General features: G+C 39.1%; 1 protein-coding gene across 1 annotated transcript in view; it reads left to right on the forward strand.

The window, feature by feature from the left end:
* LOC149008179 (AP-2 complex subunit alpha-1-like) overlaps positions 1–24291 on the forward strand; it is a 46519-nt gene extending 22228 nt beyond the window's left edge. Inside the window, exons 13-27 of the mRNA XM_089164859.1 lie at positions 4715–4820; positions 4937–5002; positions 5270–5376; positions 5469–5573; positions 5664–5784; positions 6008–6190; positions 6287–6529; positions 11928–12008; positions 12209–12373; positions 12493–12579; positions 12673–12798; positions 18801–18881; positions 18957–19028; positions 23052–23131; positions 23215–24291. Coding sequence (XP_089020985.1) covers positions 4715–4820; positions 4937–5002; positions 5270–5376; positions 5469–5573; positions 5664–5784; positions 6008–6190; positions 6287–6529; positions 11928–12008; positions 12209–12373; positions 12493–12579; positions 12673–12798; positions 18801–18881; positions 18957–19028; positions 23052–23131; positions 23215–23356 — 1765 coding nt within the window. The 3' untranslated portion in view covers positions 23357–24291. The remainder of the gene's footprint in view (positions 1–4714; positions 4821–4936; positions 5003–5269; positions 5377–5468; positions 5574–5663; positions 5785–6007; positions 6191–6286; positions 6530–11927; positions 12009–12208; positions 12374–12492; positions 12580–12672; positions 12799–18800; positions 18882–18956; positions 19029–23051; positions 23132–23214) is intronic.
* Positions 24292–24934: the final 643 nt, after the last annotated feature.

Consider the following 24934-nt stretch of genomic DNA (forward strand, 5'->3'; position numbering starts at 1 on the left):
AGTGAATCTGATCAGTGACTTCCCCCTTTGGCTTCCACTACACTAGCTCTCTGCACCAAATCCCTGGGTAGCACTTATTACTTGATCACCTCCCCCCCAGCACTATCACTTGCACAACTTCCACCTGCACCATCACCAGCACTACCTTGATGACTTACTCTAATTAATGGCATTATCAGCATCTCCCTATGTAGTGGATCTGCTAGAACTCTCTGCACTAATAGGATGTTCGGGTTGGCTTCTCATATGATACATTAGGTTGTGTAGCTACTCTGCATCCTCCACTAAAGACGTGGGCATCCACATCAGTTGAGTTTTTGACAACGGTAATCGTGGGATCTAAACCCCCTAGGATGATCCATCACTAGTGCACTCAATCCCTGATTCCCTGACCACTTGTATGTCACTTCGTCTTCCTCATCCTCTACTTCATGAAAAATATCCGCCAACTCAATTGGTTCTCGAGAAAGACACCTCCCATATCCTCACGTATGTGCTTTAATCTCAATCTCATATTGTAGTGCACATATACCAACTACTAAAGCCTCGTGCTCCCCAACTTGTTGCGTCTCTTACCATCAAAAGAGAGAAGGTGCTCTAGTTTTGCTTGCAACCAAAGGATGAGCATGTCTGTGATAGCACCCAAATGGCTATGTTCCTCAGATTTAGGACACTTATTCCTTATAGCATGCACCAGCCAGTTGCTAGCAAAATGTTAGAATACATTAGGGTCTTGGAGTCCAAATGCTATAGTACTTGGTCAGTTGGTTGTATACTTAGTTGAACTAGGTATGCTTATCAGGGTCTCCCTTGTTCCTGGTTGCAATTACCGCCTCCTTGCCAAAATTCATGATTGCATCCCTTAAATCCTTGAATTTTACACCAATGTTCAAGTTTTAAATTAGCACAAGGATAAGTACTAATGAATGTATAAGAATTAAGAATTAAGTTCTCACATTTGCATTAGTGATCCCCGAGTTGTTGGGATTTAGCTCTAACTTTGCCACTAGCTGTTGAATCGAACCCCATCAAGTCAATGGTAAGCCCCAGATTATCCTTGTAGTGGTATTTGGGGTTGAGGTAGTTAGCTGGTGATAAGGAATATAGAATTGGTTAGTGAATTAGTTGTTTAGAAAAGTGTAATCAATATTCTTAACTATAAAAAATCAAGTATAAAACATAAAATTGCATTCACTGGCTTTGTGCAAAGGATGGCTCAAGTGCTTCTCCCATCTCTCATCGATTATGCTGATGTAGGACTTTGAAGCTGGGCAGCAGCTCATACCATCTCCTTCATCTTTTCTAGGGCAGTGTATATGTGGGCCAAGGTGAGCTTCTTCCCAGTGTCAACCATCCTTAAAACAGTCACAATTAGCTCCAATATACCCACCACCTTGTTCAAGTCCCTCGAAAAGGCATCACTAGCAATGTTCTGTTGAGCTATTGTCCCTGCAGGTTTCTTTAATGCAAGCCACCCAAACCAATCCTCACTAGCAAACATAGGCCTGAGACCCACCACTTTGGATTTGGAAGCTCTTAAGTGCAACATAATTGGTGGCAGATCTAGTGATATAGGGCCTCACTAAATCACCACCATACTTATTCCTCAACAGTTGTAAGGCATACACATGGTTTTAGTCTTTCAGACAAATGTGCTCACTTGCCTTGCTCTTTTGAGCACACCACTCGCAAACTTCCTCTTGCCAATGTCCTTCAACATCAGATCAATGGAATGGTAGCCCAAAGTGTTTAAAAGAGATGAATCCTGCTGCTATTCTTGTTCATCAGCGTCTCCCTGGCCTTCTTATAATTAATACTGATTTCATTGACAACTTGGATAACATTGCTTGCCCCTACCTCCGGCACTACCTTCCTCAATTGCTTATAGATGAAATTTGCATCTTTACCTCCTTGGATGCATCCAAAGATGTTATGAAAACTGTCTTGCCATTATCGTTCACCATGAAGTTTATAATAGATGCTCTAGTAGGTCCAGTCCATCCATCAGCACTTTGTCACTCGTATGTCTCCAGTGTGGCTTAAGTGTCTCAACTCTCAATGTACTCCTCCAATTCCTTCTTTGCTTGCACAGGTATGCATTCGTCAACTCTCAAGGTGTGGGTCCTTTCATTCCTGGAGCAGTCCTCCCAGCTGCATCAAAGCATCACCTGGTAATATGTCCCATGGGCTACGTTGGGGGGGGGGATGTTGTTGAACATAATCTTGCCGATGGCATTCCTTGCTTGATCTTCCCTGCTTCCGAATATTTGATGGATGATTGGTTGGTAGTAGTATTGTTGCCTGAAGGTGGTCGGGTGATGCTAAATTCTAGGATCTGGGGATGGCACTCTCGCGTTTGTTGGGTCCTCCCCATGTCTAGTGTTTCTCCTCCTCTTACCTCCTTGCTTAAATACTGGTGCAGCTGCCAGATGCACTTGCTCCTCTTTCCGGTTCATATTGCTCCACATTGTCGAGATGCAAGGGTTTTCTACTTGCAGTAAAAGTAGTCTTCAAGTTCCTCCACTCTACTTCTTCTGGTCATCTCATCATCCTCGTTCTCCTCCACATGTATAGGTTGCCTTTTGTGACACAACCTCATCAAACTCCCTTTGTTGTTTTTCCTTCTCTACCCTCTTCATTCTCCCTCCTTCCAAATTGTTGGCAATTGCTTGCCTTGCACTTCATAGGGTACTTTGGGACACTTGGCCGTGACTCACATCCCTGTATCCCAGCCAAGTGTTGCTTCAATCTAGTTACACCTCCAAAATTCAGCATCTTCTCACAATACCGACACAAATTTTATTTTATTTTATTATTTTTCTTAATTTTTGGGGGTTTTGGCAGTTAAAAATCTCTATGTTGCCTTGCAGTCTGGAAGGGAGGGGGGGGGAGAGGGGAGGGGGGGGGGGGGGGGGGGGGTGGGGGGGGGGGGGGGGGGTTTTTTGGGAAAAGGGGGGGGGGGGGGGGATTTTTTTTTTTTTTTTTTTTTGGGGGGGGGAAGGCTTCTTGTTGCCGCGGTCACCACTTCCACCTCCATGTACAGCCATTTAAACTGATACATAACATAACATAACACGTTAATACCTATCATCAAACACTATTATCTATTGAAAAACATAATAAAAGTGTATACATAAAGTGTTCACATACACTTATTTATTGAAGTCTAAGCTGTTGCATTAATAACTTAACATATTCAACATCTAAAAACACTAGACTACTGAAATTATACGTTTAGGTTAATTAAAATCATCTAAAAATGGTTTTCAATATATCACATATACACTTTGTTGTAAAAACACATAGCATACTTTGACGTGATTGTATTTTTAAAAAACACAACATAAGAATCATTTAAAAAAAACAGATAATAGTGTTATTTAAAAATTAGAAATAAATACCAAGATTTATGGAAAAAAATGACTCCATGAGGTTGTAGCCATTCCAATGGAGTCTAACATATATACAGCCATTTCCAAAACATTAGTTTTTTTCACTATACTTCAATTTTAATTTCTTAAAAATAATAAATATTTTTTAATTCAGAAAACTCCAAAAAAAAAAAAAAATTGTAACAAAAAAAATATAGACCAAGCCAAGATGTTCAACCTATATTTAATCCACATCCAAACAAGTAATGCAGAACGTATTTTTCCAAAACAATGAAGTTTGGGAAGAACACTCACCTTGCTTCAAGATGTGCTTCGAAATCACTTGCTCTTTGTTGTAGATGCCATAAACATGTTGGATTCAAGTTAGGTGGAGTTCAGACCGAGATTCTGGCAAAAAAAGTGGGGAATCAAGAGTGTAAACAGCAAGGGGGAAGAAGCCTGCATGAGACTGGTCATGATTGAGTCAGGATATCTTGACTTGTCTCGACCATGGGAAGCCGTATTTCAAGAAGTGGCTTGACTGAAATCTTGATTGAACTGAAATCTTGGTCAGGCCGAGTTTTTGAGTCTCTCCGCTTTCGCACCTAATCTCCTCTCGACATTGTGAAAAACCGAGATATCTCGCGTGATTTCTTGAACCATGAATCAATCTTCTCTTCTATCTTCCTCCCCCTCCCCCCTTTTTTTCTTCTTCCTATTTATCTACCAACTGCAATTGGTTGTCTTCTGTTCCCTAGCAGATTGTGTGTATATGTGGAATGCTCACACATGTACTGCCACCTAAAATAAGGACAACATATGATGGGGGAGTGTTTGGAATAACCGAATAATCTCCATCTTACCGGTTCTTTTCTATTACAGATTATGAGTGTAAGTCTTAATTTGGTACCAGAGCACCAAACCGTGGGCGGGGGGGGGGGTTGTGTGTGTTTGTGTGGAGTGGCCACACATGTACTGCCAACATGTGATGGGGGAGTATTGGGAATAATTCCCACATCAACTGGGAGACTTTAAATTGTTCTATTTGTAAAAACTGGAAATGATGCTATTGTGGAATTGATATGTCTTTCAGAACTTCATTTCATTTATTATTATTTAGATCACCTCTCATACTTGGCTCTGCGTCTATGTGATCGAAGGCATTTGAGGGACCTAGGTGTCTGGGTGAACCAATTATTGGGCTACATGGTGCCTGGATGGGATACATTGACATTCATAGCAGCTCATTTATTAGTTCTTATTTAGTGAGTATTAAACATGTCTGTTTAGTGAGTTAAGTTGGAAATGAATTGACAAGGTCTTTTTCTTTGTTCCTTATACAGGTATGTCGATGTGATTCTTCAGTTGATTGATAAGGCAGGCGATTTTGTTAGTGATGACATATGGTTTCGTGTTGTGCAGTTTGTTACAAATAATGAAGATCTCCAGGTGTTTTGTTTTCTTATCTTTTCACATTCTTTCAGATGCATATATTTCATATGTATGTACTATATACTAACTTTTTTCAGAAAGATGTATTTATGCATGATACTTTTTGTTTTCAGCCTTATGCAGCCGCCAAGGCCAAAGACTACATGGACAAATCTGCTATACATGAGACAATGGTGAAGGTGTGCATCTTATTTCTATCACTTATTTTCCCCAATATATATTGGTTAGCCGAAGAGCATATGCTATGTATTGTTAGTTATTTTGGTGATGCAATTTCTGTATCAATATTCAGAACTCCAGTGAGTCACTTTGTGCTATATACATTTGATAAAAGTTTATGCATACAGTTGATACAATTAACAAATGAATTGACAATCAATGATCCTTTCGACCCTGCACTTTCTGGGTTCCAATTATTTGTCATCAAATCGGAATTAATGTGACAGGTCAGTGCTTATCTCCTTGGAGAATACAGCCATCTTTTGGCAAGAAGACCTGGGTGTAGTCCGAAGGAAATCTTCTGCATTATACATGAGAAGCTTCCTACTGTGTCGTAAGTCGATTCAACCTTTGAATCTGTTCTCTTTGTTTTCCTAATATGTGGTGTTTAACCATTCCTTAACCCTAGAAATGGCTTTTTTGCAGGGTCGCTACTATTCCTCTTCTTCTTTCAACATATGCTAAGATCTTGATGCACACTCAGCCCCCAGATCCAGAATTACAAGATCATGTCTGGGCAATCTTCAATAAGTGAGATCTTTAAGCTTTCCATTCACTTAGTTAAAGTGGAATTTTTCTTACTTTTGTGGTAAGATCTAACTCATTGATGCATTGATTTAGGTATGAGAGTTGCATTGACGCAGAGATACAGCAGCGAGCGGTTGAATATTTTGCATTAAGTAAGAAAGGAGCAGCTTTAATGGATATACTGGCCGAAATGCCGAAGTTCCCAGAGCGTCAGGTACTTGAGTTTATGCGCTGTAAACAAAACATACTTGTTTAAAAATTGTGAAAGATGAGCTTGTGATGAAAGATGGTGACAATGATAAATCATGTACAAGAGGGTCCAGTTTTAACAGCAGATGTTTTTTCGGCTGCATTACTTTATTAGGAAAAAAATTGTCATCTACATAGCATAAACCAAGACAGCTAATACCTATTATATTAAATTTTGTGGCAACTAGTCTGCATTACTCAAAAAAGCTGAAGATACTGAAGTTGATACTGCGGAACAAAGTGCGATAAAGTTGCGAGCTCAGCAGCAGACTTCAAATGCTTTGGTTGTAACTGATCAACGCCCTGTTAATGGATCTCTACCTGTTGGACAGCTTAGCCTTGTTAAAATGCCTAGCATCAGCAGCAATGCAGTAAGATCTTACTCTTTTTATTTCCATGCAGATTGCTATACAGAGATCTAAGCAATGGTTGCAATTAGGATTTTATATGAAGTAATTATACTGCAGGATGCTAATGCTACAGACCAAGAGTTGACACCTGCAAATGGGGCTTTGAGCATAGTAGATCCCCAACCTGGTGCACCATCAGCAGATCTCCTTGGTGATCTTTTGGGTCCACTTGCTATTGAGGGTCCTCCTGGAGTTTCTGTCTCAGCTCAGCAAAATGTTGTCCCTGGATTAGAAGGTGCAACAAATGCAGCTGATGCCCTAGCACTTGCTCCTACTGGAGAGCAGTCAAATTCAGTTCAGGTACTACTTTCTGTTTTTGTCTTTTTGTGTAGTTTTGATTTGCTTTTAGTTGCTATGCTTAAAAACCCAACCTACAAGGCCCTTCTTTTTGGTAGGTCTGGGAGTTTTCCTTTGATGAGTAAAAGAAATTTAGGAAGAGACTAAATTATACATAAATATCATGTATTCTTTCGCAATGCTAACTTCGTAGGTTAGTTGATTGAAAAAGAATACTACCTTTGGAGATGGGGGGAATAATACTCGACTCATGATTTGGATTTTGGATGTGTACCAGGGACTTGATCACTCCTGTTTTTGAAAATTGTGAGTTGATGAGTAATTTCTTTTGAGCTTAGGTTGGGTTGAATGTTTTGGAAAGCTGTGAATTTGGGTTATATGTTGGTTTTATGCATACAAAGGTCAAAATGTGCATCCTAGAGATGTATTAATTATGTTAACGGTTAAGTATGGAAAAGAGAAAGACTTTAGTAATGGTCTTGGATGTGTGCCTCACTCCACCAAATTATAAAGGTGTGAGGTTAACTATCCTAGGATAAGCTGGTGAACTTAAAAGGAGGTGGCTTGAAATCTTTCATTAATGAAGTACTCCAATAAGGAAAGTGGGAATTTGAAGGGGACACTTATATGATGTGGAATGAGATGGCTGCATGTTGTGGCTAAAGGTGTCACAAACTCACTGGTGAATCGAAAGGAAAGCACCATTCTTATAGAGAGACTTGGTGGTGGATAGGTTCAAGCAGCTATTAATAATAAGAAAGTTAGCTTTAAGACATGGAAAAGGACTAAGGACGTAGAGGATGTACAGAGTTATAAGTCGGCTAGAAATGAAGCTAAGAAAATTGTGGAAAAAGCAAGGGATAGAATAGAGGATCTACAAAGTTATAAGTTGGCTAGAAATGAAGCTAAGAAAATTGTGGCCAAAGCAAGGGGCAAGAAGTATAAAGATTTATATAACAAGCTGGGCAAAACAGAAGGGAAAAAACCATTCATAAGATAGATAAAAGGAACAACAAGACTAGAGATCTAGACTATATTAAATGTATTAAAAATGAAAATTGTAAAGTACTAGTACGTGATGAGAACACCAAGAAAAGATTAGAAGTTTATTTTTCTAGCCTACCACACGAACATACTTTAGATTTCTGTGACTCGGATGATTAAACCATTTGCTATGGCACCGGTTTTAGGACATATATAGAGAATTAGGATGTCCGAAGTAAAGTAAGCTTAAGGAGGATGAAAGTAGGTGAGGCAAAAGTTCTGAATGAAATCCCAATAGAAGATGGAATAATTTAGGAACCTATGGGCTAGTTTGGCTGACTAAGGTGTTCAATAAGATTTTTAGCACAAGGAAAATGCCAGATGAATGGAGGAGAAGCATTGTGGTCCCAATCTACACTAATAATTGAGATATTCAAAGCTCTAATAATTATAGAGGTATAAAATTGATGAGTTATACTATGAAATTATGGGCGAGAGTAATTGAAACCCGCTTGAGACAAGAAACCACTATTATGGAGAAACCAATTTAGTTTTGGTTCGGGAAGATCTACAATAGAAGCTATTTACCTTATTAGGAGACTTAGGGAAAGATATAGAGAGTGTAAGAAAGATCTTCATATGGTCTTTATTGACCTAGAAAAAGCTTATAATGAAGTCTTTTGAGTGTTAATTTGGCAAGTACTAGAGGAAAAAATGTTGTGAATATGTGGATTTAGTTAAAGATAAGTATGATGGTTCAGTGATAAGTGTAAGAACAGTAGGGGGACAAGTTGATCTTGATTATAGTTAGGCTACATCAAGGATTAGTTTTAAGCCCATAATTATGTACACTTATAATGGATGATCTAACCAAGACATTCAAGATGAGGTTCCTTGTTGTCCCTTTTTTGCTGATGACATTTTTTTGGTAGATGAGACACAGGCTGGGATTAATACCAAGTTAGAATTGTAACAGAACCTGCAGTTTAGAAAGTCAGAGCAGTGATATGAAGAGAAGAAGTAGTGGAGGAGAAGGAGAAGGGAAGACCAAACCAGTTGGGATGAAGCTTCCTACAACTCTGGATAAGATCCTAGAATCGCATGCCCTTTATTTATATAAAAATATTACATAGATTTGGACATAATATTCTGTCCACGTTCCAAAAAATTGTAATATTGAAAATAGTAACTTCTACAGCTCACTTCAAATCAGATCTAAATCTTAGTTTCCTTAATTAACTACATAGGGAATCTAGAACTAAATCATTGCCAAATCTAACCTGCGACACCTAACTTGACACCCAAGAAACTAAAAATAAGATGGTAAAAAGTAAAAACCTGATATTGTTTAACACTCCTCAAACTGGAGTATACATATCAAAGGCTCTAGATTGGATTAACAAGAACATATATGAAAAAATTTCATCAATCTTGAGCTCAAATATAAATAATAGATGCCAATAAATACTGAAAGGACTTCACCTGGGAGGTAGTCAACAACTTCAATAATTAATTTTTATGTTGAATGAACCATCCATCCAGCAATGAAATTGATAGGCGGTAGTGAACATGAACCTCATCCACAAGCATAACATCAACAATAATATCATAGGCACCAATGCCAATACTAGTGAGTAGCAATTGTCTTAGAAGTATAGCATCTCTAGTGATTACATCACAAGATGCAAGTAGTAAAAATGCAGTTCCAATGTCCACACAAGTAGATAAAAGTGTAACTCCAATGTTTGCACATAAGCTCTTTGCTGGAAAGCAAGTAGTAGGTGGTAATTATACTCCACAAGAGGGCAGAAATAGAGCCTCATACAATGGCCTCTACCAGTCAAATATAGGTTACTGTGACTCAAATGGGCAATATAGGTTACTGTGGACCAAGTAGTGATGTAACTAGGCCTAGACCCCACGAAGTCCAATAAAGATTAAACCAAGAACCAAGCCCCAATTGGTGTACCAAAGAGCTGGCCGAACCCTCAGAAGGGTATTTTGGAATTTTCCCACCCCCTTGAACACCAAAAAGGTCCAGTAATTTCCCTGATTTTTTTTGAGTCCATATCTAATTTTTGTTTTACAATTGGATTGTTGGTTTGAGTCCTGGTCAGAGTTGGAGTCCAATTTTCAAGTAGGATTCCTTCTAGATATTAGCTATTCATTGGAGTCGTGGGTTCCAAGAGGGAGTCCGGAAAGTGCGACCCGTCGGGGGAGCACAAACGACGGGTTACCACCACAAAAAACAGGGGGGGCCCAGGGTGGTGATGGGAGTGGTTTTTATTTTTTATTTTATTTTTTTTTCTTTTTTACATTTTCAGTGGTGGGGCCCACCTCTTTTGTGGTGGAAAACCCGTTGGGGAGCACAGAGTGCTCCCCGTCGGGGGTGATGATCCAGATTCCCGAAGGATCCCTACAGCTGAGTGTGTGAGAATTCTGCAATTGGTCCATCTTCTTCTTCAACTTCTGCAGCAGACTAGAGTGAACCAGTTTACTCTCTACTAGTAACTAAAATTCCCCAGTCTATTCCCTACGCAAATCCCAATCGCAGACCCCTCTTTCCCTCCCTTCTCCTTCCCTATGGCAGCAGCACTCCTCCCCAATGTGAAACCCTAGAAAACCCTCACTCCTTTCCCCAATCACCCTACCCCTAGGATAGCACCTCTTTCCTCTCTCTTTATTCTCCCACCTCTAAAACCCTAACCAGTCCCTTATTTGAATTTGCAGAATTTTCTGCTCTTCATCTTCGTCCTTAAAACCCTAAACCTACTAAAAACCCAATATCTACCCAACCCTTGACCCAAAGCTTAGAACCTTTTAGGACTAGTATCCCTAGCCCTACCCTACCTTCGATCCCAACCCTAGCCCTAACCAAGAGTCCCAAACCCTATAGGAGACCTAATTCTACTTGGGAAAATTCTGCAATTGCAGATTATTAAAAACAGAATATTCTCTCAAGTTGCCCAACCTAATCCTAGCCTAAACATTACCCTAGACCTCTCCACACTTAGGTCCAAGCATTGGGAACCCAATCAGATCTAGCCGCAAGTTTCCTTGAGAGTTTTTAGCGTGCCCAAAACAGCAGGGAATTAAGCCCCCATTTTGGAAAAATATCAACTACACCTCTAAAAGCATGGTTTAGAATATTGGTTTCAAGGCTAGTTTCGAACAGCCAGAAACTGAGATCTGATCGAGATCTCGGGGAACCTGGCTGAAACAAAGAATTTTACCCAGCTTGTCTTGACAGGTGGTTTCAACACCAGATAGTATGTTTTTCCACCTGATTTTTAGTATACAGGCTATTAAGGCTTTTAGGCATAATGCATGGGCTATTCTTTATGAAGTATGAACAGTCACTGAAAATGATTTACTTCCCCACAAAGTTTCATCTAGGTTTTGAGGCAAAATTTCTGTTTGTTTTAACAGAAATTCGTACCATGTCTAAAACTAATGGTGTTCACTCAAAACATGATTTTTTTTTCATTCTTCCTTTTTTTTTTGTGTGTGGGGGGGGGGGCAGGGAGGGAGAAAAGAAATCCCTTGTTACTACATTTAATAGAAGCACATTGTAAGGCAGGGAGGGAGAAAAGAAATCCCTTGTTACTGCATTTAATAGAAGCACATTGTAAAGGGGAAATCTTACTCCTTGATGAGGATAATTTAGGAATCAAGGGAATTATAATGTGCTAATGTCATCACTTGACAAGAATCTTCTGACAGAGTAGACTAATCTGATATTTGAACATAAAAATGGGGATAATGAATGATAAATTCACCAAACAGGTTTGGGACGCTGTATATGCCGTGCTAAAAGGGGGGGAAGGTGCATGAAATTCACCTTATTAGTTATTAGATATCAAAAACTTTCTTACTCTAAAATAGGGATCTTGTATCCATCAGTTAGTGACATCATTTGGTTATCGTCAGCAATAGCTAAACTTTCAGTTTAAGATAGTTTCTAAACTTAAGTTTTCACATTTCAATTCTGGGATTGCTTTCTGACCGTGAAATTTAGTAATTAACAGGGTTTTTTGGCCCTATTTAACAGTTTCTTACATGAAGCTTCCACAGGCTGGGCTGGTGTGTTTGTTCCTTGGTTTTGGAGTCCATGCTCCATGCAGACTAGTGATTTAACTGTCAGGTTTCATGGATCTGGATCAGATTGACCGTTTAATGGCCAAGTCATCAAATGATCTCCCTCCCTTGGAGTCAAATTGAGGCCTGTCAGTTGACTCTCTGAATTATCTGTTCATGGTCCAACAGAGTGCGGGGAAAGACCAGTTTGAAGTTTTTTCTCTTATATTTTGACATAATACTTCCCAGTTTCCCAACTTCACATGCCTGAATCTTTCTTCAAACTTGTTTCCTGCTGTACTAATAAATGAGCCACTTATTCCGTTTTATATGGTTGCAGCCAATAGGAAACATTGCTGAAAGGTTTCAAGTTTTGTGCCTGAAGGACAGTGGTGTGCTATATGAGGACCCTTACATTCAGGTCTGTCATTCTCTGTGTTTTGTTCTTTAGTGATCACTTAATTGCAATTGGTTGGTACTTCATATGTCTGCTAATATTTCAAATAATTGGATGTCTAGCATAGCTGTCAGATTTCAAACTACCATGAGTTAATATTTGTTAAATATCTTTCTGGTTAATTTCATTGAATATTGGTTAAATGTTTGTGAATGCCTGCTCAGATTGGAATAAAAGCAGAATGGCGAACCCACCATGGACGTCTTGTCCTTTTCTTGGGAAATAAGAGTACATCACCCCTTGTTTCTGTCAAAGCTATGATATTACCTCCTATCCACTTGAAGCTAGAACTCTCATTAGTACCAGAAACAATTCCTCCAAGGGCACAGGTGAAGATTATTTTTAAATTTTACACTGTATTTTCTGTGGATTTAAAATCCTTTAACCACCTTATTTGTTGTTAATCTTATCCTTTCTCTCTTCTTTTATCCCCCTGTTTCTTGACTAGGTGCAATGTCCACTTGAAATTGTGAATCTTCGGCCAAGCAGGGATGTAGCTGTTCTTGATTTCTCATATAAGTTTGAAACTACTGTGGTGAAGTTCTAAATTTGACTCCTCTGTATTGTTTATCTTCTTACTTATTGTTGCTTTTATTTTCTCAGATATCATTGTTTTTGCTTTTTGTAGGTCAATGTCAAACTTCGTCTTCCAGCTATCTTGAGCAAATTTTTGCAGCCTATTCCCCTGGCTTCCGAAGAGTTTTTCCCTCAATGGAGATCACTTTCTGGCCCTCCTTTGAAACTGCAAGAAGTGGTAACTGCATTTTGATGCCTATTTCTTGCTGATATAAGAATCTTGTGATGCATCTATTTTCGTTTCCCCCCCATGTTAGTGCAATCCTCCACCTAGTTTTGGTTTGTGTTATAGAACTACCAATTTCAGCTGCCTGAAAAAATGGAAGCAACTAGAATTCGAGTTTCTAAATTTTGATTTCTGTGCGGTGTGGCCATCTCAAGTGTAGCCAAAACCTAATTACGAAGGCCGAATGGTTCAAATGGCACCAGCTTTGGTCCATTTTTCTATCAAAAGGTGGAATTCAACCTGAAATTTATAAAAGAAAACATCTTATTTAGTGTTTAATACATTGTTGAATTAAATGATTCGGAAAACACATGCTGAAAAGGATAGTTTGGCTTCAGCAGTCAGGTTGCCAGTGGATGTCATAGCATGTTATAATCTTTCCCTTATATAATGTAGCCAAAAAGTGAGCCATGGTGGAAAGTTAATACCTTAAAGGGCACATCTCTTTCATTATTATTGGTATTTTTCATTGTCATTTTGTTTGGAGGCCTTGTGAAACTGGAATAAGCCTGAATTTTGAACCATAACTGGGGCAGGGTCATGGTACTATTATTTTGGTTAAGAGGTTCTGATTTTGTTTGAGTTATTGCCAGTCGTATTGACTTATTTTTGTATGCAGAATTTGTTGTGCCTGCTAGATGGTTGGGGACTTTCCTTTCCGTCCTAGACTGATAGGGAAGTGTAGGTTGGGGAACAGTGAAGCATGTAATATGTTCCATACCTATTAATGTTATCCCACAAGTAATTAAGTTGGGCTAGTTTTATGTTCCTCAGAAGCGACTCCATATGTTGCCCTATATATCTTCCATGTTGCATTTGAAAGTCAAGTTGTGAACATTTTGTCCATGTCAACTTATATCATCTAGTGGGTTTCAGGTCATTTTCCTACTTGTAATGCAGAATCATCACCAAATTGGGCTTCTTTCCTTTGTGATCATATAGGATTGGATCATATGTGTTTGACATTTGGTTCCATGGGTTTTCTTTGTAAACTGGCCAATCTAATGTGCCTAAAAAATGGGTTGAAAGTAAGAAAATGGGATTTATTTCATTGGTTTAGTGAGACTCCTGTTTTAAGTCTACTTCCTTTTTTATTTCAATTTCCTATTCCGTTTAGGTTACCTAATAGGTTAAGGAAAGGCCTTTCCTTTTTAGTATAGGAGCGTATTTGGGGTTTGTTTCTAATTTTGAGTTTGAAACTATGCCAGCCAATATGGCTATAAATATAGATGTAATTACTCAGTTGAGCCAAGAATTGAATTTTGAGTTTTATTTATGGCTGCCGGTGGGGTTACAATGACATAGCATCCCCCCCCTCTCTCTCTAGAGATCTCAATTCAATAAGTAAGGGTTGGGTTTAAGATTTTGGGTTAGTTGATTGGGGTACATAATTAGGTTATATGGTGGTTGGATAGCTCAGGAGAGATTTTGATCTATGAGGTATATGGATGGACCAGGGCAGGTTCTTGGGATTTGGAGTGAAAAGTATCAGAAACCTGCGGAACGAATATGAAGATAATATTGTTTTGACGGTGCTAGTCACCCCTACAGCATCCATTGTCCAGCTGCTCCAAAGTCACTCATAAAATATTAGATAACCTTTCCTAACATCTTTTCCCCCTTTAATCCACCAACCAGTGGTTGGTTATGATAACTCCACTCTCTTTCCTCCATTGGCATCCTCCTAGGGTCCTAACATTCCCATCCCTTGAATTCACCTTGTCCTCAAGGTGAGGTAGGATCAGAAGGTTGGTCTTCACATGTTTGCTTCACAGCTATGCCAACTCTGCATCCTTAAAAGCAAACTTCTTGGGAAATGTCCGCTCCGAACTTCTCCATGTTCAAGCAGGGAAGGATATTTGGATGAAAGATGCCCCTCCGCAGCAACCTTTTGGTAACTTGCCAAACTCCAGGCTGGCTAGATAGGGACCAATTTGACATCCTCGAACCTTGAATTTCTGATTAAGAATTAACTCTTTGTTCTGCATGCAATCAGTCACAAAGCTGAGCATCAGCTTTCTCTGTTGAAGTCATCTGAAGCATGAGCAAAAAAACAATCGCTATGGGAAAGACCAAAATCGAGACAGATAGGAGCGCTGTAACCCTGTAAAAAAAGATGGAGTTGGCTGCTTAGGTATATCAAGGAACTCAAGTTCCTCTTCCGTCTTTTTCCATGTGGAGTACTGTAGTGAATACCGATTGACCATTCTTTTCAACTGATGCAGCATCCCGTCATGAGACACAAAACCAAGTGGCATATCCTTCCCATTTTTATATAGGAGGCCTACTGTCACCGTAATGTATATTGGTTCTTTCACCAGCTTCCTTGGAATTGGTGGCATTTGTTGACTGAATTTTAGCAAATAAGTCTGTGCTTCACCATCGAATGATGATGTGACCTTCACAATGGGGTCCCCCGGCTTGAGAGTACCATACTAGGAAATTAGTGAAATCTGCAAAGTTGGCATCTCGCATGGCTGCAAGGGATCCTGCACTCCTCACAGCTTGGTCACATACCTTCCGAAATAAAGTTCAATGCCCTTGAAGAAGTCGATCTTGGAAGTTTTGCCCCCTTGCATCGTGCGCTTCTTCCTTTCACTGGCCCTGCCTTCTGTTGATAGCCTCTTCCCCTTCCCAGGCTTGTCCGTAGTTGGCTTCCTCTCCACTGTGGGTGCCATTGGAATACTTTCCCCGTCTTTACCCAAAAAGTACCACAAAATTCCAGGGATTAATCCTCCTGAGTTTTTGCTGAAGTTACATCAGTGAAATGTGCCCCCTGTCGTCGGTGTTGAGGTATTACTCCACTCCACTATCGCTGACACTCTCTCATGTGCAGGCTGAGTTGAACAAGTGTAGGTGGGGGATGAGGGAGTGATTTTTCCACTTGCCCCTACTTATAACCGGGGGGAGGGGGGGGGGGGGGGGGGGGTGGGGGGGGGGGGGGGAAAAAAAAGATATGTATGGGAAGTAGGGTAGGGTAGGGGGGAAAATTTAAACCTTGCTTATAACCCCTATTTGTGGCCCATAAAAGTTTTGGACTGGCTGCGTGTTACCTAGTCCGCTTGTTGGGCTGGGCATATTAATCCACTTTAGAGCCCATTGCGAGATCCTTTTGAATGGGCTAGATAAGGTGATGTTAGGAGGTTTGGCTTTAGCTTGCCCACTTAAGGCCTATTTTATTGTTTTAACACATCGAATTAGATAACACAGACCGGTGTCTGGTCCAAGATTAATCGATTGGATAAGTTCTTCATCAATGAAATTTAGTTGCTTTGTGTTGTCAGAGATGTGGCAATTTGGATGCTGAATAAGTGACACACATTCATCCTCAGAGTGACACAAAGCACTAAGATTTCATTGATGCAAAATTTTTTCCAGTTAAAGTCCTTACCCATATTGACACATTGCTGTCCTAAACTGCACAAGTTACTCTTCCTAGAATGTGTACCCAAATTTTACTTTGTAAACAACATGCCTATGCTTAAGATACTTGATTGGAGGGATGCTGGGATAGAAATTCTGCCACCATCATTACCCAATCTTGTCAACCTTCAACTCTTATTCCCGAGGGAGTGTACAGAGGTATAAGGATTACCACCTGAAATTGGAAAGCTTGGTCAGCTCAGTCACATTGCGAGAGCTTAACAAGGCTACCTGTGGAGATGGAAACAGCTGAGCACTTATGGGGTCTGAACATTGAACCGCCACTCGGTCCAACATAGTCGTCTCCTCCTCTTTCCTTGCGATTGTAACCCTAACTGTCACCCAAATCTTTGCCACCAAATCTAGAATAACCGATTGCGGTTCTTCCTCAAATCTTGCCGCCGATCTGGATGCAACCAACTCCTCTTGATTGCGGGCTCAACTCACGCATTAATGGCCCCCACGTTGCTGGAGAGCCTTCCTCCATCTTGCAGTTGTCCTCTGTTGCCACCGCCTTCTTCCACGGCGGTTATGGTTTGCAGCCAATTGCCACTCTATTCCAACTTTGCATCTTTCCTTGAAATCGAACTGAGTTTCGATTTTCAAGTTTGCCGATTGCATCTCTCCAATCACACAAGACCAATAGTGTCCAAAATCCCTTTATTTTGTTCAATAACCGACGGTCATTCTTGTTGATCCCTTTTTCTCTTCATGTTTTCTCTTCCTCTGTTGTTTAGGCGTTTTTCATCAACCTTCTCCTCCTTCAAGCTTTTGCCTTGTCTCTCATTGATATGGGATTTGTTCCCCCCCCCAAAAAAGAAGAAGAAAGGAGTTCACTTTCTGCCTCTGGAATTTGTAATACCTCGGTTTCTACTAGCAGCTCTTGGTCTGCGATGACAAGCTCTCTCTCCAGTGCTCCAAGTCCCTGCTTGCCTGTGTCATCTTCCCCTCACCAAAATCGAGTTGTAGGGCTTTTGTGAAGCTTGTCCGATTGAACTCCAGCTGATTTCTTCAACAGACCCATTCCAATGCATCCCCTTCTAGGTGTTGGAGAGACGCACAATCAGTAACCCTGCGCAACCTGGTGCTGCCAATAAAAAGGCATAATCTCCATAATCCATGCATTGACAACACTCTTTACCGGATTACATGGACAATCTAGTCTCTGTCTTCCTTCCCTCGGGTCAAAACGCGCTCTAATACCAATTTGTTAGGAACCCACAAATCGGATGTAAAACTAATAAGATTCAATTATCGTAATAACGAAAAACAAACACAATGAGAGATAATATGGTTTTGATGGTGCCAATCTTGTAGAAGGGACCCAAACACATACAATAGTCAGCTTGATCGAGGTGGCCAAAATGTATTTCTTAAGCATGGTTCAAGATCTCGATCTTGCCAACTCAAAAAAAGAAAGTTGGCTGTAGATCTTTCTGAGCTGGAAGTTTTTTCCCCTCTACTCGAGGGGTATTAGGGATCATCTGGGGTTGAAACTTTCTGTCCAACCTATTTCTGCCCTCTGAATGCACTGGTGACCTCAGATTTATGAAAAAAATGGTTTAAATGTGAGTTTCCACTTCAAATCCCATTGGGAAATGACTATGTTGAAGTAAAACATTGAAATGGCCTACATACACATCATATACTCATACGTTGGTGTCTAATGCAGGTTCATAGTTCAAATGATAATCAATTCATCAAAATCACAGCTTGAGAGTTAGGACTTGAGAACCCTATGTGTTAAGCAGATTGTCTCATTTTGCACATCATCTCGTCTCGCTAAATTGAAGGAAAAGAGAGATCTTGCCGAGTTCTGCCATTCTTTTAAATTTCAATGCTTGACTGGCAAGGAAATATCTCCTTTACTCCAAACTAGCACAATCATTGGAAAAAATATATTTTCCATGAGAAGTATTATTTTCTTTATTAACACAAATCTAAGTCTTCAATAGTGTCTTTCCTCGTAATTGGCAAAAAGGGCTTTGTTTACGGTTGTCCTGTATATCAGTTCATTACTTATATTTATTTTTAATGGTTTGTGCTTGATTCTCACCAAGAACACATGCACACATGCCTATAGATGCACATATACAAAAGAATAATTCTAATTGCTAGTAATATGGTAAGATGTCTTAAAAAAGTTGCTAGTTGCAGCTATTCGAATTATTTTTAGTTACAGTAGAAAACCAAGTTGCATGAGAACTTCTTTGTTGTCAGAGACTACTATATTTTTGAATCATTGTTAAGTGTGACAACTGCAATGGATCCAGTCTTAGTGCAAAGTTTGAGCCACTCAAGACAGCAATATCTCATCTTTGTGAGACAGTATTGGAAATTTGCTTGGTGGGCAAAAACTGTTTTTATCAAACTGAATAAAGACTTCTATCACAAATAATTTTCTGGTTGTATGCCTATTTTCACTGTAGCTATGCTCAATGCGGCTGGCATTTGTCTATTCATCCTGCCAATTTTGATTGAATTCTGTTTGCATAAATATCCCTCAAGTCTGTATTCCATGTTTTGTGCAGGTGAGGGGTGTAAAACCATTATTGCTTTCAGAGATGGCTAACTTATTTAACAGCTTTCACTTACTGGTTGTACCTGGTCTCGTAAGTACTGTTTGTTGTGCACCCTGATTTACGTGTCATTGGTATAAGTTTTCAAAGTTTTAAGTTTTTTTTCAGGATCCAAATCCGAACAATCTTGTTGCATGCACTACCTTTTACTCTGAGAGTACTCAGGCGATGCTTTGCTTGGTAAGGAATTTCAATTGTTTCCTTGCTGTCATCTATTGTTTTTCCCCTGGTTTGTTTTTGCAATAAAATACATTTAGTTTTTCAGTTTGGGTTAAATTTTCGTGATTGAATCATCAATTTATGACCCAGTCCCTTTTTAAAGGGGGGTGGCAGGGATGAAGAATCTCCAATTCGCTTTGCTTTGAGATTCAGCGGAGTTTTGCTGATCTAGGTTATATTGCTTCTGAATTTTTAGCCATGTATGAATGAGTTGTTATCATAGAATTTTTAGTTACGGTGGAAACAAGTTGTCAGTCATTTTTTTATTTAGAATGTCTTGGTGACATTCTTTATGGAAAGAAAAACTTTTTCTGTTTCTGTTTTCCTATTTTGCCTTCTCATGAAGACCTCAGCCTACCTAAACCTTGTCAAAGGTTAAAAACAAAAACACACCGTATAAAAAGGAAGAAGAGAAGTAGAAAAGAAGGATACCCTTTTGTAGTTTGAAAGGACATCTAATTTTGGAGATGGAATCAGTTATTCTGGAAAACTCAACCCTGACTAGACGTCATATATATGTGTGTGTGTGCAATAAGCTCTATTTGAGGCCATATTGGATATAAGGCATAAGCAATGCAAATCCTAGTTTTGCTACTCATCCATCTGAGCATCCTTATTTCTGCTTCAAGTACTTTATCTGTATAATGCTTCATTACAGTGCAGTACTTCGCACCATACAACTTAACTGTTCGTATGGCGGTCCTATAGAATTTTTCTTTGAGATTTAAAGTAGTATGTCGATCACACAAAACCCTTGACACACCTCTCCACTTCATTCACCTATTTAATTGTTTTGCAAACATCATCCTTTATACCACCTTCTTTGTTAATGTTTGAGCCAAGGTACATAAATAATTGCTTTATGGAATCTCCTTCTCATCAAGTGTCACCACCTTATCGTTTGTATAATGAAGTTACACACTAGATATTCCATCTTCGATTGACTTAATTTAAAACCTTTTGATTCCAAAGTTTCTAACCATAATTCTAACTTGGTATTAGTCCCTACTTGTGTCTCATATACCAAAACGATATTATCAACAAAATGCATTCACCAAAGAACCTCATCTTGAATGTCTTTGGTTAAAACATCCATTAGAAGTTCAAATAAATATGGCTTGAAGCTGATTTTTTTAATGTAGCTCAATTGTAATCACAAATTTACCACTTTGTCCCCCCCCAACTATCTTATACTTGCTACTAAACCATCATATATGTTTTTAACTATGTCCACGTATTTACTTACACCATTTCTCTTCTCTAGTATGTGACAAATTAACTCTTTAGGGACTTTATCTTAAGCTTTTTCTAGGTCAATAAAGACCATGCGAAGATCATTGTTATACTCTCTAATTTTCCGTAAGTCTCCCAATAAGGTAAATAGCTCCTGTTGTAGATCTTCCTAGCATAAAATGAAATTGGTTTTCCATAATAGTGGTTCTTTGTTTCAAATGGGTTTCAATTACTCTCTCGCATACATAGTAGACTCGATTTATACCTTTACAGTTGCTAACTTACTACTGCTTTAAGTTTCCCCCTTATTTTGTAAATTAGGACTTCAATGCTTCTCCTCTATTCATCCGACACTTTCTTTGTGCTCGTAATCTTAATAAACATTGGTTAACCAAGTTAGCCTATAGGTTTCTAAGCTCTTCTGTACTTCTATAAATATTTTATCAGGACCTTGTGCCTTGCCTGCTTTTGTCCTCCTTAGAGCTTCTTTTACTTCGAACATTGTAATTCCTCATATGTTTGTCCGAAATTTAGTGCCATGGTGTAGTCTTCCGAGTCACAGATGCCTGAATTATATTCATTTGTTAGGCTAGAGAAATAAACTTTCCATCTCTTCTTGGTGCTCTCATTATTGACTATTACTTTTACCATCTTCATTTTTAATACATCTAACATAGTCGAGATCTCTACTCTTCATGCCCCTTATTTTAGCTATCTTATGAATAGCTTTTTCCCTTTCCTTTGTGCTTAGCTTATTATATAGATGATCTTTATGTTTCTTCTCGCTTGCTTTTCTGACAACTTTTTAGCTTCATTTCTAGCCAACTTGTACTTTTTTAGGTCCTCTACATCCTTAGTCCTTTGCAGTGTCTTAAAGCTAGTTTTCTTATTGTTAATGGCTGCTTGAAGCCTTGAACCATACCATCCCATGATCAAGTCCCTCTATAGGAATGATGTTCTTTCGGTTCACCTATAACATCTTTAGCCTCCTTGCTAATATACATAGCCATCTCATTCCATGTTGTATTAGTCTTCTGCTCAAATTCCCACTTTCCTTATTTGACTACTTCATTAATGAAGAATTTTAAGCAATCTCCTTTTAAGCTCCACTACCTTATCCTAGTATAATTAAGCTCGCAATTTTAAGAGTTCGTGGAGTGAGGCACACATTCAAGACCACAAGTCTATGATGTGCAACTAAACTTTTCCTTGTATCACCTAACAATCCTTACACAACAATCTATCCTACCTTCTACGTAGGAAGAAATTTTGGCTTCTATGTTTTTCACTTTTAAAGGTAATTAAATGCTTTTCTTTTCTTTTTGAAAAGTATATACAATAGATAAATCAAAACCAATAGCAAAATCTAAAGTTGAGATTCCTTCTCTTCATAACCATATCCTCTATGTACGTTTTCGTAGTCCTCTTTGATCTTTCCCAATATATCCATTTGAATCACCCCCTTATGATAATATCCCTTAACGAATTCCTTGCAACTAATCTATCCATTGGTTCCCAAAGTTGTAATTTACTACTTCACCCATCCTACTTGAGGCGCATATGCACTAACTTTCTCTTCAGCTCAAGCTTGATAGATATTACCCTATTACCTAATCTTTTAGCGTCCATCACATCGTTTTTTAGATCTTTATCCATTGTTATACCGACTCCACTTTTGTTACTTTTATCCCCAACATAAAATTTTAAAGTCATTTGACTCCTCAGCTTTTTTATCCTTGCATGTAGTCTCTAAAATGCAAGTTATATTAATCCTTAGCTTTTCTATCCTTGCATTTAGTCTCTAAAATGCAAGCTATATTAATCCTTAGTTTTTTTATCCTTGCATTTAGTGTCTAAAATGCAAGCTATATTAATCATTTTTTCCCTCATAACATCTATTAATTCTAAGCTATTACCTGTGAAAGATCCTATGTTTCTAGATTAATTTCTTAGCCACAGTCTACGGCATGGGAACCCTAGCTTACTTATCACCGCCTCCATATTAATTCAGGTCGAGATACACTTCATCTCAGGCCATAGGTACAGGTTCTCCTTAGCTGGGTTGGCATCCTCTGAATGTCTGAATATCTGTACAGTTTCTTTAAACAGTTAGTTCGCTTATAAATCATAATGTGATCGGCATATTCCATTAAAGCTTAAAGGAAAATTTTATAGGACCGTTGTTCGACTAGCTATGATGTACGGTGCAGAGTGTTGGGCTGTTAAAAATAATCATATAGATAAACTCAGTGTAGCAGAAATGAGGATGCTAAGATGGATGAGTGGCAAAACTAGGATGGATAAGATAAGAAACGATCGTATTAGAGTTGGTCTGGGAGTTGCTCCCATAAGTGATAAGCTTAGAGAAAGTCGTTTGAGGTGGCACGGCCACGTTCAACGGAGACTTATAAATGCTTCTGTTCGGTGAAGTGATATAATCCATATTGAAGGAATTAGAAGAGCTAGGGGTAGACCTAAGATAACCTTAAGAGAAGTGGTGAGAAAGGATATGTATAGCTTAGGCCTTGTATCTAGCATGGCCTCGAACAGAACTAATTGGAGGGCAAGAATCCATGTAGCCGACCCCATTTAGTTGGGACAAGGCTTTTGTTGTTGTTGTTGTTGTTCGCTTATAAATCATACATGTTACTGTTTCATGAAACTGTCTTCCTTTTTTTTTTTTTTCGGTAGAACTTCTATATGGAACTGTCAAAGGATATCCATATGATAAATCTTGTTTATGCATCACAGGTTAGAGTTGAAACAGACCCATCCGATAGGACCCAACTCCGAATGACAGTTGCTTCTGGAGACCCGACGCTAACATTTGAGTAAGTATATCTCAAATTGTGAATTGTCTATAATGAAATTGCTCAATGCTTAATATGGGATTTCTATTTACATCTTTATCCAGGTTGAAGGAGTTTGTCAAGGAGCAATTAGTTTACATTCCTACAGCAACCCCTGCACCTCCACCAGTGCCTGCACATGCACAGCTTGCGAACCCAGCTGCGACTGTAATGGATCCTGGTGCAATGCTCGCTGGGTTGCTCTAAGAGGACAGAACTGAATGACGTGTGCAGATTTTTTTAACTACTAACGGTTGTACCTGATATAGACATCCTAACCCTGTTCAGTCTGCAGATTGCGGTGTTAGGGTGGTGAGGCTTGGTACAATGCAAGGGCTGGCGGAGATTAGGTGATCGGCTTTTGGTATGAGTGCATTTTTCTGAGGTTGGGTTTGAGGGATTCTTTTGGGCATTTACTTGGTGCTTTGGTCAGGGTTGTGTTTTTTTTTTTTTTTTTATAAGAGTCAGGGTTGTTTTGTAGTTTATGGTTTTTAGGTTATACACATTTGTAATCTTGCAATATTAAAGAATGTGGAAATGGTTGAGTTAGTCATTGTAACAGTTTGCATTTGTGGTTTATCCATTTCGATATACCAATAAGAGGAAGGAATTAATGAGAGCAAACTCATGGTTCCCCTACAAAATTATTCTTTTGGTTTTCCAGGGGGCGTTTTCCTTGTAATTAGTAATTGGTCTTTGTAATACTTGGCTATTCGTCTTCGGTTTTGCCTAATTGAAGTCTGAGTTGCATCCCTTTTACGCCACCCCCTCGTGTGGCAGGTCCGTTCTATCAATTACCAACAAGCCATTAACTGGAAGTGTATCTTGTCTGATCTCATAATTAGTGTGTTTTGGATGTGCGAACTGATTGACAAAATTAGCTGGGGCCAGTGGATAAAATGATGGAGGGAGAGGTAATAAAGGTAAGTGAGGAATCTTATAGCTTTATTTCATTCATAGCTTGGATTCTTTGGAGGGCAAGAAATAATCGTGTGAAAGGGGATAACAGGGACAAAAGATGGACAGCTTATAAAGTGATACTTGGAGCATTAAGAGTCCATAAAAGAGAATGGGAAGACTCATATTAAAGAAACAAGGACAAGTAGTTCTCATGAAAGTAATAGCTCTAATTGGGTTTTTTCAGATCATCCCTTCATCAAATTAAATGTTGATGCTTCATCGAAGGAAAAGGAGAGGAAATGTGGTCTTGGATTTGTGGAGTGAAGCTGGGAGAGGGGGCTAAAGATTGCATGGTCCATACCATCACATTTTTCTTCTGTCTTGGAAGGAGAGGCTTTATCACTTTGTGAAGCACTACTCTACTTTGGCATACGGTATTGATTATGTGCATGTGGAATCCGACAACTAACTATGGTCAATCTACTTAAACCATAGCACAAGTTGCCCCCCCCGTGGTGAAGCCTTTGGTGGATGATATTTGTAAGTTGGCGGAAAGCTTTTTGAATTTTGTGATTTCTTATGTACCTAGGAAAGATAATGTATTGTGTTAGCAGACATCCTAGCTCGGAAGACCCTTTTGGTTGAGAACCCGAAAGAATGGTCATGTTCCAATGAATGGTTATTAGAGCTTTGCTTGGCCACATCCTTAGCTCAGAATTAATGATATGCTTGGTTACCAAAAAAGTAATTGGGGGCGGGCTTTGGCATAGTGGTTTGTGGACCATAGTTGTAACTCAAGACACTTAATCAACTTCTCCCGCACAGTGGTTCATGGACCACAGTTGTAACTCAAGGCACTGAATCAACTTCTCCCGCACAGTGGTT

Source organism: Hakea prostrata, chromosome 8 (assembly GCF_041222555.1).
Source record: "Hakea prostrata isolate BN-2017 chromosome 8, UWA_Hpros_2, whole genome shotgun sequence".
NCBI classification, from domain to species: domain Eukaryota; kingdom Viridiplantae; phylum Streptophyta; class Magnoliopsida; order Proteales; family Proteaceae; genus Hakea; species Hakea prostrata.